At 40.1% G+C, this 14,192-nt stretch overlaps 1 protein-coding gene across 1 annotated transcript in view; it reads left to right on the top strand.

The window, feature by feature from the left end:
- Positions 1-13,677, top strand: part of TOM1 (target of myb1 membrane trafficking protein) — a 123,285-nt gene extending 109,608 nt beyond the window's left edge. Inside the window, exons 13-15 of the mRNA XM_063426415.1 lie at positions 633-692; positions 9,361-9,400; positions 12,347-13,677. Coding sequence (XP_063282485.1) covers positions 633-692; positions 9,361-9,400; positions 12,347-12,492 — 246 coding nt within the window. The 3' untranslated portion in view covers positions 12,493-13,677. The remainder of the gene's footprint in view (positions 1-632; positions 693-9,360; positions 9,401-12,346) is intronic.
- Positions 13,678-14,192: the final 515 nt, after the last annotated feature.

Genomic DNA, 14,192 nt, shown 5'->3' with positions numbered 1-14,192 from the left:
CATTTCAAGAAGATCAGTAATAGTGGAACATAAAGTCACACAGACGTTCTATAAATAGGGTTCGGTTAGTATTCCCCGACATCACATAAATCTTAAAATTAAATAGAAGCGCAATAGCAACATTAACCAGCAACACTGCTCTCTGCTGCCATTTCTTTTGACAAATTACCATCTGATACTGCTGTTGGGTTCCTCTGGTCATCTGATTATATAACGTCTTCTCTGTCCGGATTTCTTATATTTCTAGTGTTCCGGGCACTTTTTAATAAAGTAAACTTGATTTTATTTAAGAAGCTATTGGAGAGCCTGGCTGACTGTTGCTTTCTTTTTTTTAAAAAAATAAATGAATTATTAATTTTGTAACCTAGAAAGGTCCACAGACTTTGACAGTTTTAAGTGAGCCAAGTAGGATGTTATCTGGTGCAAACTTGTACAATAGTAAAACCTAAGGAATGCAATGTTCCTCCATTACACGTTACATTGATGTATTGTGTGTGTATTCTGCATGATATCCTTTAGGTGTAAAAAGTCCCAGTTTTGTAATAACAAAGTTATCAATGCAGTGCAGTTTGAGAATCTATAAATAGTCTTATTACAAATCCTTATTCAGATTCTGACTTTTCTCTTATCAGATTCCAGCCACTCATGCAAACTTCATGGAGGATATCGAGAAGTGGCTTTCTGTCGACAGAGTAAGTAATTTAGGGATTAAAGGAGAAAATGAAACTTAAAACATTTTTTTCCCCCACTTGTTCTCTACTGGAGTACTTATGTTCCCTATTCTAAAGATAATTCCATGTTTGTGAAATTACTGGTAGGATCTATATTTGAATACAGGTGTTTGCCGGTATCTGCAGGATAATAGAATTGGGTAGAACTGCATTCTCTGTACTACGTTAAAACTGGGTAAACAGTGACTTAAGAAACCGTTCGCTCTCTGAATAACTCGAAAAATGAATCTCAACTTGTTTCCATTTAGATAAGTATAGAATATCAACTATTTTTTTTTTTTCATCTGTCTTGAAAAGACATTATATTGTTTCTGAAAAAGAGAGTACATTTAATCTTTTGGAATGGGAGTCTGATAAGTTGACCTACCTGGAGATATGATTTGCCAGAGTTTGTGTTTCGAATAACTTTTCGAAGTTCGAAGGAACTGCATTGAATCAGAAAACCTAGATCTATAATACCTGCAATATCAACCACAGATCTCCTGTTTCAACCTAATTCACTAATCTTTTTATCTACCTTGCTTCTTGCATTGTGTGTCAGTTTCTTAATGAAGTGGTTTGGGTGCCATGCACCCACCCCCACTAGCACCAGCCTTAAAATATATTCCTATGGGAAAGCACTGGATTGGGGATCATCCAGGGAAGTAAAACCTCTTTGTAAAATATTTTTCAGGGCTTATTAGGGAGCGGACCTAAAAAATGCCATTGGGGACATTGTTTGAGCAGTTAAGTAAAAGGTTAGAGTGACTATTGGCATTTGCCATCCTATTAATAAATGAGATGATGATGATAAAAATCAGTGGTTCTTTAGAGGTTAATATGCTTAGTTCTGTAAACAGAGCAGGCTTTACATTCACCTTGAAGTCTCAATTTTGCTCGCAATTGAGATTTGTGAGGGGAAGCCTTGGAAAGCAGACACAGAAAACATTGGTAGCATTAACCGCATTTCATATAACCGGGCTGCAGTCACTTAAATACATTGATTTTTGGTTACGTCACTAGCCTTTCGGGACCAATTGTTTTGTGACTGACCCATACGGCAATGGACATTAACAGCTTAGACAAACCTGTCCATATTTATTCATTTATTCATGGATGGGGGTGGGTGATTTTCACAGTTATTCATGGATGGGGGTGGGTGGTTTTCACAGCTTCCTGTAGTTGGAACGGTTAATGAGTTAAACATCATGTTATTTATTCCTTATTCACACATTTGCAATCCAGGCCAGATGTTGCTTCTGATAAATCCATGGTTATTCAATATTAATAAATAAAACATAGCGCTTGTATGAATACAAACTATTCCTCTGGCTCCTATCCTCCCCCGAGCCATATATTCGTACACATCCCCTCGTTCATTACGTACACAGTAAGATAGAAAGTAGATGAAAGATGATCAGGCTTAATTATTGTTTACACTGCTTTTATTTTTCTCATGATTATTTAAAAAAAATGAGATTCTTTATGTAGATTTGAGAATTGTTTTCATTAACTGGTTATCGTAATCCTATATTGTCTGGTATACACCGAATCATATTTTAAGCTCAGGAGTCTTTGCTTTTTCTTGAGTTATTGGTTAACCTATTGATGATCCAGGGTGAGACCAACCCAAAAGCAACATTAAAATAAGTCTCTTTCTGACCCGGAAGTGGTACAGAATTTAGATTTGTAAATCTCTGATGTATACCGGTGTGTATTCTGCTACTTTTTATATCCACGTATGGGGAATTTGAACACTGAAACACTGATTTAGATCTTACCAGCGCGTGTCTTCATGTAAGGTGATGCAGGCCCAGACTCGCCATACAGCATACTGATGAATTGCAGTGCACTTGCGCCAGCAGTATAAGTCAATTTTCATTGAAATAAACTGTCAGTCCATTACTTAGAGGAAGTAAATATGACATACAGTTCTGAGCCTTTGTAGTGATTACATCTAACTATATTACCTTGTGGGCTTATTAAATGATCTGATGGTTCAATGGGTCGGTGCTGCCTATAAATGCAATGAATGATGAATGCTGTGTCACACGCGACCTTGACAATTGCAAGTCGAGGTTTGGTTATTCATTCTTTCAGTGTTGGTGGCAGATTTGAATGGATTCGCTCCTGAACCATGGATGGTTCACATGTCCATGCAGGCTTCATAATGTGGGGAAGATCGATCTGACAATAAGAGACCACCTGACAAGGCCCCAGTTCAGGGGTAAACTCAGCCTGTAGGGAAGGTACAACAGACAAGCCAACCATTAATATTTGTTTTTTGTTTGTTTTGTCAACTTTGACTTTTATCACAATTGACATGATATATCTTCTTAGACAGTGATCGTGCTTGACCTGTAAATTCAGAGTGAAGTGCAGGGGCATGATCTATTCACCAAAATGACTTAATTAAGCTAAAGTTGTTTTGGTGATTAGTGTCCCTTTACGTTGTTAACATTTACTTATCTCTTTGTTTCAGGTACTATTTGTTCTAAACTGTCAGTTCTGTTAAAGGACAACTGTCATTCCCCAGGATGTTAATTTACTTGTACCAATAGTTAAAGGGACACTGTAGGCACCCAGACTTCTTCAGCCCATTGAAGTGGTCTGGGTGCCAACTACCATCACCCATAACAATGCAAGTGTAACCATGCAAGTTGAATAATGCTTTCCTATGGGGAGGTCTAATGTGCGCGCATGCACATTAGATCTCCTCCACCAGTGGACATTGGCGGGGGAGGAGCGTGGGCAGAGCATGACCCAGCGCAGAGGGACATTGGCGCTGGATTCAGGTAAGTGACTGAAGGGGTTTTAACCCTTTCAGTGATGTGGGTTGGGGGGCGGGCACTCCAGGATTCTACAGTGCTAGGAAAACGGGTTTGTTTTCCTGGCACTAGAGAATCCCTTTAACAAATGTACATTTGTGCAAAAAGATAAGTCAATGTGGAATCCAAAATCTCTTTAGTCTGCAGTTGGTCGCCTCCATCGTAGCTCGTTGTTAATCATTGTTGTAAAAAAATAAATAAAAAAACATACAGGGAAGAGGAGAAATTAAACCTCTTCCCCATTTGTTTGCTGTGTGCCCTTGCTTTGCCTAGCCTAAATTGGATTAGAATGTAATTTGCTGAATCTTTAATAAAAATTTAAAAGACAATAAAACCCCTCCTAAAATATGTTCATTGTTTAATTCAATGGTGTAAATGCCAGAGAAATGCCATTACCCTTTCTTTAATCCCAAGATATGCACTAAATACATAGTTATTTCTATCATGCATTAATATAACATTTCTCTGAATTGTGTTGATACTTTAATTTTCTTTCTGAAATATACTTCAATAAACTTAAAAAGCTGCCTTTAATGTTGAATGAAAATCATCTTCTTAGCCAGTAAAATAGACATTATTATGTGCAGTGTATTTTATTATTTTTGTCTTTAAAAATTGTTATGAGGAATAATATGGAAAGGTTTCTTGACAATTTTTTTTTTTATGGTATGGTAGATTAAATATAATAGTATGTTCTTTTTAAGAGAAACGTCTTTTTAGTGAGATTTTTATCCAAATAGTTTTTTGTAATGTGTTCTATTCTCTTTTGTAAGACCATTTTAACATTATGGTCATTTAGTCGCACACAATTATATCTAGGCGTGCGCTCGTAACAATATTTAAAGTCATAAGTTAATAGCTAGGGCTAATTTTTTTTTTTTTTTATTTATTTATTTTACTTTTAAACTTTTATTCACAGTGATTATAAGTGTATGTATGATAGTAGACCATTAAGCAAGATTTCACGTACTGGAGGACATTAGGATTTCTTTGGGGTGTTCCCTCCATTGGTTAAAGAGCTTTGATAGCATTGAAGAAAACTTATCCACCAATTACACATGCATCATTTTTTTCTGCTACCGTATATTTCATTTCAAATATGATAAAGAAAAAAGACAGGCATAAGTATGTTAAGTGGTGTGCCGATATTAATTGGAACTGTAGGTTTCTTCTCCATGGCTGAACACTATCCTCCTCACATCTTATTACACATCCAGCATTTTGTAGACTCCTGCTGGAACGGACATCAACCTGTGATATACTAGAACTGCGTGCTTGTTAGAAAGGCTATTAAGTATCAGCATTCTGTTCTGTCGAACAAATTTTGTATAATCACAATGAACATTATAGCTTCGAATTGTAACCAATCCATTTTAATGTTCAATGAACAAACGTTGCTTCAGTCTTTGAACTTGTAAGTCAATGAGAGATGATCATTGCTCTGTTATCCTTCTTTCTTTTTTAAAAAAAAATCTTTATTTTATTTGTGCAAGGTTACGTCACATCAGGCTTACGATGCCACAACAGCGAGGGTAAGCAGTTATTCAAAACATAGTTTTACATTTGTTAGGCATTAGAGGAGGTTGCACATTTTATATGTGTTGGTATAACTTGTCGAGTAGTTGTACGGTACAACAGTAACAAGGAGACGTGGTACATGGTTAGGTGGAACAGTAAAACATGGGTTAACATAGGATGGATATCAAGGCTAAAAACGTTGTTTAGCAGGCTGGCAGTGCCAGCACTGCTTGGTTGAGCATGCATTGTAGTTAACTTGCACATGTTCTAATGTAGCAGATAATATGTTAGACAAGGAGCACATTTTAACATATCATGTATAATGCTAGATAACTTGTACATTTTGTTTTTAAACTGGAAAACAACCGGCTAAAAGAACCCTGCACATATAGTGTAGCATGCTGGGATAATTAAACTTAATAATAGTGGGACCTGAGCTGAGCTATCATACTGTGTGGGAGAGAAGAGTTTTCCAAAACAGCTGTCGTTGGGTAATGTGTAGTGCAGGTGAAGTGGGTTATTTAGTGGTGAAGCGGTGTTGTGTGTTTCCGGTGGGTAAGGCGGGGGAGTAAGATTTTTCCCCTGAGAGTAGCGACTTTAGGAGCGTAAGCACTGTTAAGTGGGGCCAGGGACCCTCAGAGTTTTAGGGCTGCTGTGGTTGCTGTTGCGTCGCTGGTAGGCTCGCGTTACCCCATGGTTGCCCTGTAGTGGGTCGTCATGTTGGGGCAGTGCATGGTCTATCAGGCCCAGTCAGTCCCGTCCTTACGTCAGGGTGCACCCTGTTATGTGATCAATATGGCATGTCTTATCTGTGCCGTGAGCGTTATATATTCTTTGCTGGTTAAAAGAAAGTTAGTGTATAGCTTAATGTGTTGTGTGCGAAAGGAGTCATGTGTCCTTGTGTTGGGGGGGGATGGAGGCCATGGTTGGGTGTGTATGTCGGCTGGAATATGTATGCTTAGGTGGCGGGGGTTTGGTGTAAGGGTTGAGACCCTTTCGGGGCACCTATCAGAGTCCTTGAAACCAGAGTCTCTCGGTTCAAAGTCCCTCATCGGAAGGTGTTTTCGCTTAGGCAAGCAGCTTATCAGGACGGCAGTTCTTTTCTTTGCTGGGCCATGTACGCATTCAGGTGGTGAGTGCCACGTACGGGTCGGGCGTGCCTCCTGTCGGCACGAACGGAACGGATCTCTCCGGGTCACACGAGAGTTGTTGGGGAGTTGCCCGCCTGAGTGAGGGAGTCTGGTGGTAGACCTAGCGCTTGCAGGAGCCGGGCTGCGTCGGCCAGTTCCCTGATTCGATGGGAGTCTGGCCCCAGCTGCACGGTGAGTACGTGGGTCATCTGCCATCTGTATTTAAGGTCTCGTTGGCGGAGAAGCGTAGTAAGTGGCTTGAGGGAACGCCGCCAGGCTAGGGTGTCTCTCGAGAGGTCGGCAAAGAAGCTCACCGCCATCCCATCAAATTGGTACGGTGTCTTTCCCCTCAGGGCGGCTTGGACTACTGTTTTATCCCTCCTGGTTTGGAAGGCAAGTATAATGTCTCGGGTGGTGCCCTTGGCGGTTTTGGGATCCTGAATATGTTGGCGAGGACCATCATGTTAGCCTGTGCGGGTGGTAGTATAGCTGCAAGTAGGCGCTTGACAACTTGTGGTAAATCGGTGTCGGGGATCGTTTCAGAGATCCCTCTGATTTTCAGGTTATCACGCCTTCCGATGTCTTCCTGCTCCGCCATACGGTGTTCATGTAACTTTTGTTGCCGTTGAAGATCTTGTACGGTCTGTTTAAGTTCCCCAAGATCCTGAGCGGTGGTTTCGGTTGCGTATTCCAGCGTATTTAGGCGGGTTGTCAGACCCTTCAAGTCGCCCCTTAGAGCCGTGATATCATCATGCAAGTCTTTGTGATGGCCTGCGAGTAGCCACGTGAGGACCGCTATAGTCACTGGAGTGGTGTCTGGGTTAGCATTAGTTGGCTGTGTCGGCTTACCCAGTGTGGGGGCTGGCAGATATTCCTCCCCGGATAGATCATCGGAAAAGTCGGAGCAGCCGCCGTGGAGTGGCGCCATGTTGGTCTCATTTGCCTCGCGGGCCTGTCTCCACATGTCGCCAATCGTAAGTCCCTGAGTGGTCTTTTCCTTAGGTAGTTTTTTCGTTTTTCGCCCCATGGCGTGCAGGGGGGGTATAGAGTGTCATTGCTGTAATTTGAGGGTTTGCAGCCTAGGCTTTCTCCCGTTTTTCCCTGTTTTTGTCACGGAGCTCTCTCCCGGACTAAGTTTTACGCGCCAAAACAAACATTGTTCTTTTTAAAATTGATTAAACATGCTAAACACCGCACCCTTTTGTGAGCATTGTCAGTGTCTTTGTGTGGCAGTTAGTGTGTGAATTCCAGTGTCTATGTGTGAATGCAGGGTTGCATGTCACTGTATAAATAGAGAGGTTCATTTATGTGGAATTTATATCTGTGTAATTTTATGGGTGTTGAGAGGAAGTGTACATATCACACCTTCCTCTGGAAACTTGTAAAGCAGTTCTATTGGAGAGGTGAAAATGTAACTTTTCAATAATACTGGATAGGAATGGAGTCAATGCAAATTACCAGGTAACTGATTAAGGGCCCATTCAACTATACAACAGCTAAACCAACACTGCATTTACACACCACAGTTTGTTTCTGTGATAATTGTGATGTGATTCAGGTTATTTAAATGCTGTTCTGAACATATTGCCAAGACCTATATGTTTCGGTTTATATAACAAAGCATTATTTTCTGTATTTGTATAATATTTTATAAGCTTTAATTTTTATTTTATTTTTTTATTAATACTTTATTTTTGGTTCAAGTCATATGTACAAATTTGTCACATATCAAATCAAAAGGGATAGGTACAATGGTTAGATGTGTACATTTCAATACTTTAAGGTTTATCCCTGCTTAACAACCTACAACATGAGTATTTTTTAATTTATTCATTTATTTTTTTATTACAGTGGTACAAGGCTCAATGTCAGGATAAACACCACGTATAGAGTATAAGTGGAATTGTGTCACAGTATGCCCTGGTCTACTTGGTAGTGTTTTCTGGGGGGGTAAGGGGGGCATGGACAAAGTTATAGCGGGGTTTCTCTGGATGTAGGACGACAACCTGTGTCAGTGTGCCCTAGTATGTCATTTGTCGGGGTTTTGCCTGTGAGTAGAGCACAACTCATGCATCATCCGTGCTTTTCAGATTGACTGGTGTTATGTGGGTTATTTTCTGTATTTGCGTTATGAGTAACATAGTTTGTCCGTCTTATATGAATCATTTAACCTTGATGCATGTATTTTTTAAGCTGGAAAATTATGTGCAAATCTTTAAGCTGAAAATACATTGATATAATACTTTACATTATAATATGTAATTGTGAAGACATTGCTAAAACCGCATTGCTTCTGGAATATGATTTTACTTTGAATATTATACTGTATCTCAGTACAAATCTGTTTTTTTTTTTTTTACTTAGTCATGGGTGCAGATATATATACCAACTTGCTCAGGTATATATCTGTCCAGCTGGGGTAAAGAGAACTAGACAAACATTGTTTAGGTGTCTGTAGCCTCTCAAGAGATGGTACACCTGCTTTACTCCATGATCCCTGTTTGGTTTTGTGGATGACATGTACAGGTGCCCAATAAATCTATTTGATGTCTCTTCCCTTAACAGTGCACCCCATATCCCAAGATTGCTCATATGTTCTTGTCAATACTGATTTTATCCTTTTGGTACAGGGGTGCCCACACAATAGATAAAACTGCAACCCATGATGCTTTGCATGTCTTTAAAATGCTTTAGAATGGCCGAGCATCATGGGAGTTGCTGTTTTACAACATCTGGGGATCTACCTTTTGGCATCTGTGTTTTAGTACGTCAAATAATTTGTGGGGTTTTTTTTGTTTTGTTTTTTTTTATTACCTCATGCTTATGGCATTGAATTTTGTTTTCAGATTCATTTAATTTGCTTATTGCGAAGCGACCAGCACGGGGAGTTTTTGTCTAACCATATCCTGTGTCCGTTATTCTCGTCCCAGGTTCTGAGGAAATAGAGCATCATGATTCGTTCCTGCCCCAAAGATTTTGTTAATTTCTATTGTGCTGTTATTATCTTTTCAGCAAAGTGTTCTTGGCTCTTTTCCCCTCCTACTCTTACTTAAGCAATACAATATATTGCACTTAAAAAAGGATTATGGCACCATGACTCCCACTCTCCCACCTACATCGCCCTCTTACATGCTGTAAATTAATCTGAGATTTTTTTTCATTTTTTTCTCACAGGGTGATGAAGTTGAGGGAGATGATGGTGTAACCAGTGAAGGTATATATTTTTAAAGTTCTGTCTTTTATTTTGTTTATTTTTATTAATAGCTGAATATTTGCAGCACGTTCCTTAACCTCTTTTTTGCTGTATTTTAAAAACATTCATCAATTTTAAATGCCCCATAAAAAAAGAACTTAAAATTGTTTTAGTTTTTTTGTTTTGTTTTGTTTTTTAACTATAATTTTGATTTTTGTACATTGATTACTGTATATAGGTTTTTGAAACCTATTCAGTAAATGTACCCTCTTCTCATTGAAACACTTCTTTAAGAATATGGTTGACTGACAAGATATATAGAATTGTAGAGGCTAAATGTACTTAACTGCAATGGGTGCTTAAGGTGCCTAAAAACCTAAACTCAGATACAGAATGACTGTCTCAATCATTATTTAAACAGACATGCATCACTTTGAAACAGCTGTCTTATTCAACATTTTTAACTTTGAATGAGACAGTTGGCTTACTCTGCAGGCTGAAAAAAGCAGGTAAATAGGATTTTTTTCTCATATTTACCGGTTTTCTTCTTTCTTTGTTTTCCACAACTACTCCAGGTTGGATATTGATCTAACCAATCAGTGTCCTATCCCTTGGAATGCTGGAAAATGCAATGGGCATGCCTGACAGATTAACATATGTAAAGTTGGAAAATCCCTTCTCCAACATGTCCCCATTTCCACAATCCTGAGAGGCGGTACCCTGCGGACCCTGGAATCCCTCCTGGGAGATTCACCTCGCTCGCCCTTATTGGTTCTGCGATACATGCAGATTAGACATTATTATAACTCGCTACGCAACAACCAACGCCTACATAGAGAACTCACTTGGTTCGAAGCCACTTGCCAAAAAGGCCTACCCCTTGGGAAAGCGATCTCCACGCTCTACCAGCACATCCTGGTGGGACATCTGGCGGAAAATAACACCTTTCGACGGCAATGGGAAACGATGTTGGACACCTCCTTCACGCCCCAAGAGTGGGAACATGCACTGTTGTGGCAACACAAGAGCACTACCAGCTCGCAATACCAAGAAACTAATTATAAGTTGCTCACACTGTGGTACAGGACGCCAACGCTACTGCACAGGATCTTCCCATCGATTCCACCGACGTGTTGGAGATGTGAAGTGGAGAGGGGCACAACGGTGCATATCTGGTGGGAATGTAACCTGATTGTGCCATTTTGGAACATGATTCGGCAAGAATGCGATGAAGTCCTGGGGGAGACACCGAGATGGTCAGCGGCCTTATCGCTGCTACACATTTCAGAGATGTCAATAGCGAGGTACAAGAAATCGATCTTGCGCCACCTACTCAACGCGGCGAAGGCCCTGATCCCGACCTATTGGAAAAAGAAAAAGACACCTCGACTTGAGGACTGGATCTGCAGAGTGGAGGACATTCGGGGGGCAGAGGCCTTACAAGCATCCCTGTTGGGGAGGGGGGACAAACATGCTGAGAGGTGGCAACCATGGGTTGTCTATAGGTCTCAAAACCGCTAGACCGTTAGATAGGGTAAGCAGTTGGAGGAGGGACTCACAAGGTGGCATGGTCGTTCTACTCACCCATTCCAACCGGGGTACCCACGGGGGGGGACCTGCGGAATGCTGGACTCTGATGCCGCTCGGGGGGTACCGGAGCCCTGGTGACAATACTTTCCTCTACCCTTTCTTGCCCCTTCTCTTCCCTACTCCTACTAGACCCACTACCTTTTCATCCTACTCTGCACATTACGAAACACCACGACAGATAATGTTATACGTGACCGGCAAGGAACCGAGCCGGATAAGCATGGGTAACTTATCCTAACACTCCCCCACTCTTGAAAGCCATATGCTCGCCCCTAGCCCATTGGACACGCCTAGACACCATGAGAAATACCACACTGCGGACCCATATGGATCAAGGGAAAAGCCCAATGTCCTAGTGGGGATGGTGGGAGGAATCAAGGGTGAGCGCTCAGACAATGTGAGCAGTGTTACGACCTTTGAATGTTCATTGTACATAAGCTTGTTTAGCAATCACCTGCATGACGTTTCTACCCACCCAGTACATCCACGACAGGTCCTCCTGCCCTACTACTGAAGCGGGCTTGCATGCCCGTAATTACGTATACTTCTGTCATGTCTCGAATGCATTTTCTGATCTCTGACATGCTAACTGACATCAGAGACACAGGGAATATACTGTATATTTAATTGTCCTTAAGAGACCTGCGTGTCTCCATTTGCTAGGGGTACCAGAGAGATCTGTGCATCTCAATTGTCCTACTGTTATATTACTCTACCAACTACCTGAAACCTGCGCGTTTCTAAACAGTGATTTTCGTGATTATCATATCTTTCCCTTGTATTACCTAAAAATTCAAATAAAAAAGATTAAAAAAAAAAAAGAAAATCCCTTCTCCTTCTCCTTCTCCTTGTAACATCCTGATAGATAGAGAAGAGAGGGAGTCTGAACAGTGTGATCAAGCAGAGCAGTCTCTGGTGTTTGTTTTTTCTCTCCTGCTGCTGCACAATGATACCCTATTATTCATTATTGGATCATTATTGGACTGGTCTAAAACGGAGCTGGGTGGGTAAAAAGGAGATGGGTGTTGCTAAAGAAATGCCCTTGCTGATAATACAAACTGAAAATTATATATTAAACCTTTATAAACTTACTATGCCAAGTGATGCATGTCTTTTTAATGCAGATTCCTTCTGATCTATCTAATAAACCACTTAATTTTCTATCTCTAAAGAACTATATTGACCTTCCATATATCAAACAAGAACAGAGGTCCTAAAGTAGGGATGGCCAAAAAGTAGATCCACATGTGGTAAAAGTACCTGTCATTCTCCCCCATTTCAAAATCCATGTTTTGTCCAATCCTATTCTAAAGGTAATAGTAAAGACGGTTCCACTTTTTATTTTTATTTTTTATTTTTTTTTTGCTCACATTGCAGAGTTTGACAAATTTCTTGAGGAGAGAGCGAAGGCTGCTGATCGAATTCCACCACTGCCGACCCCACCCACTAATGCACCTCAGGCGGTCTCAAGTACTGTGCGAAACAAGAAGGATAAGGAAGAAGATTCCCTGTTTGCTTTGTGAGACCACTCTTCATCGGGGAGGTGTTTAGGAATAGAAGGCGTTAACAATATCCCAACAGACTTGACCTGCTGGAGTTCTGAAAAATACGGTTCCATGTTCTAAAATAAGACCAGCTTTGCTTGTGGTACGAGAGTCTGCATACATCTGGACTACTTCTTTTCACTAAGCTTACGGATCTGTGGATATTGCCTTGTCTTTTTTTTTTTTTTTTTTTCCCATTGCTGAAATGTATTTGCAATTTACCTGGTAACTTCTATCCAGTGTCATCATGCAACTGTAGAGAAGGCATTCTGTCAGGATCCGTAATCGCACACAGGTAGTCGAGCATTGCTTACTTCATATTAATTTATGATTTGGAATTCTTTAGCACTACAAAGGCTCTAAATGTCTGAATATGCCACATTCACATTCAACACCAAACATACATACTTAGATTTCTATCCTCCAACAATGTAGTTCTATGATCATCTAGCAATTGCCTAAAGTGCCTTTTTGGTATTGTTTCATAATTATCACGATGTACACAAAGTGTTAAAAATGTTCAGCGGTTGCATTGTTTTAGGTTGGTGCACATGGTTAAATTATACAGTGCTGTTGGATATAGTTCCTCTAGAGTTCTTGGGGTTTCAGTTACCTCTATCAGAGGTGCCCAAAGTAAATCCTTAGCTGTACTACAACTCCCATGAATACTCTGCCGGCACTAACATCAAGGGAGTTGTAGGTGTACAACAGCTATGGATCCACTTTGTGTCAACCCAGACTATATTTGTTGCAATATTTTGGAGCTGCTTGCACTGCTGTCATATCCATAAATCTAAAGATGCTATTCCAAACCTGATCTCATCTCCGTATGCTGCATTCTTATATGGTTGTAAAGACCTACTTCATCGGAGATTAAAACAGAACACTCTCAAAACAGTACACAATTGTGATTAAATTGTACTTGAACAGTGTTACGTCCATCCTTAGTAATACGCGCAGCTTGCTGTTCTCTGCTTGTCATTTTTATCGCCTTAACTGCTGCTAAATATTCCTTGCCGCGGTACACTACTTTGTACAACACATCAAGGTAATGATACGGACACTTTAAACTTTGAAATGATTCCCTCTAATTTTAATAACGGTGTCTCTTAAGTTGTGCTGGAGTTTTCTAAAAAAACGAAACATTTAAAAGTGTGTGGTTTTTTTTTGTTTTGTTTGTTTTTCTGAGGAGGGAAAAGTATTATAGGGAACATAAAGGCTCTAATTCCCAGCTGGCTTGTTGACAATGGCATTTGTATTATGCCTAATACATTACAATGTATGCATATGAAATTCAGATAAAACAAACCATGTACGGTGTAATTATGTCGTGCTGCATCTGTGTGGTTTATTTGCCATATTTTTTCTCTGCTATAGGGATAACTTGTGTTTTATTTTGTAATCTCTTCATAACTAATACACATAGGGATCGTCAGACTGCTGCTAAATAATGGGCATAATGGAATACATCAGATTTTTGGGAACTAGACAAATTATGGTTTTCACCACTGTTAATACAAAATTATACAAATGATAATAATGCTATTTGTGAAATGGTCTCCTTCCATACAAAGCAAGAAATGATATTCACAGTGCTTACACCAGTATCAATTTCCTACTAGCATCATTACAATATTCATGTCTTTTGAGATTTTGGGTCAAAATGTGGACCCGTATCC

Source organism: Pelobates fuscus, chromosome 7 (genome assembly GCF_036172605.1).
Source record: "Pelobates fuscus isolate aPelFus1 chromosome 7, aPelFus1.pri, whole genome shotgun sequence".
Classification (NCBI taxonomy): Eukaryota; Metazoa; Chordata; class Amphibia; order Anura; family Pelobatidae; genus Pelobates; species Pelobates fuscus.
Note: the sequence above shows the minus strand (reverse complement) of the source record. Positions and strands in the feature narration are given on the sequence as shown.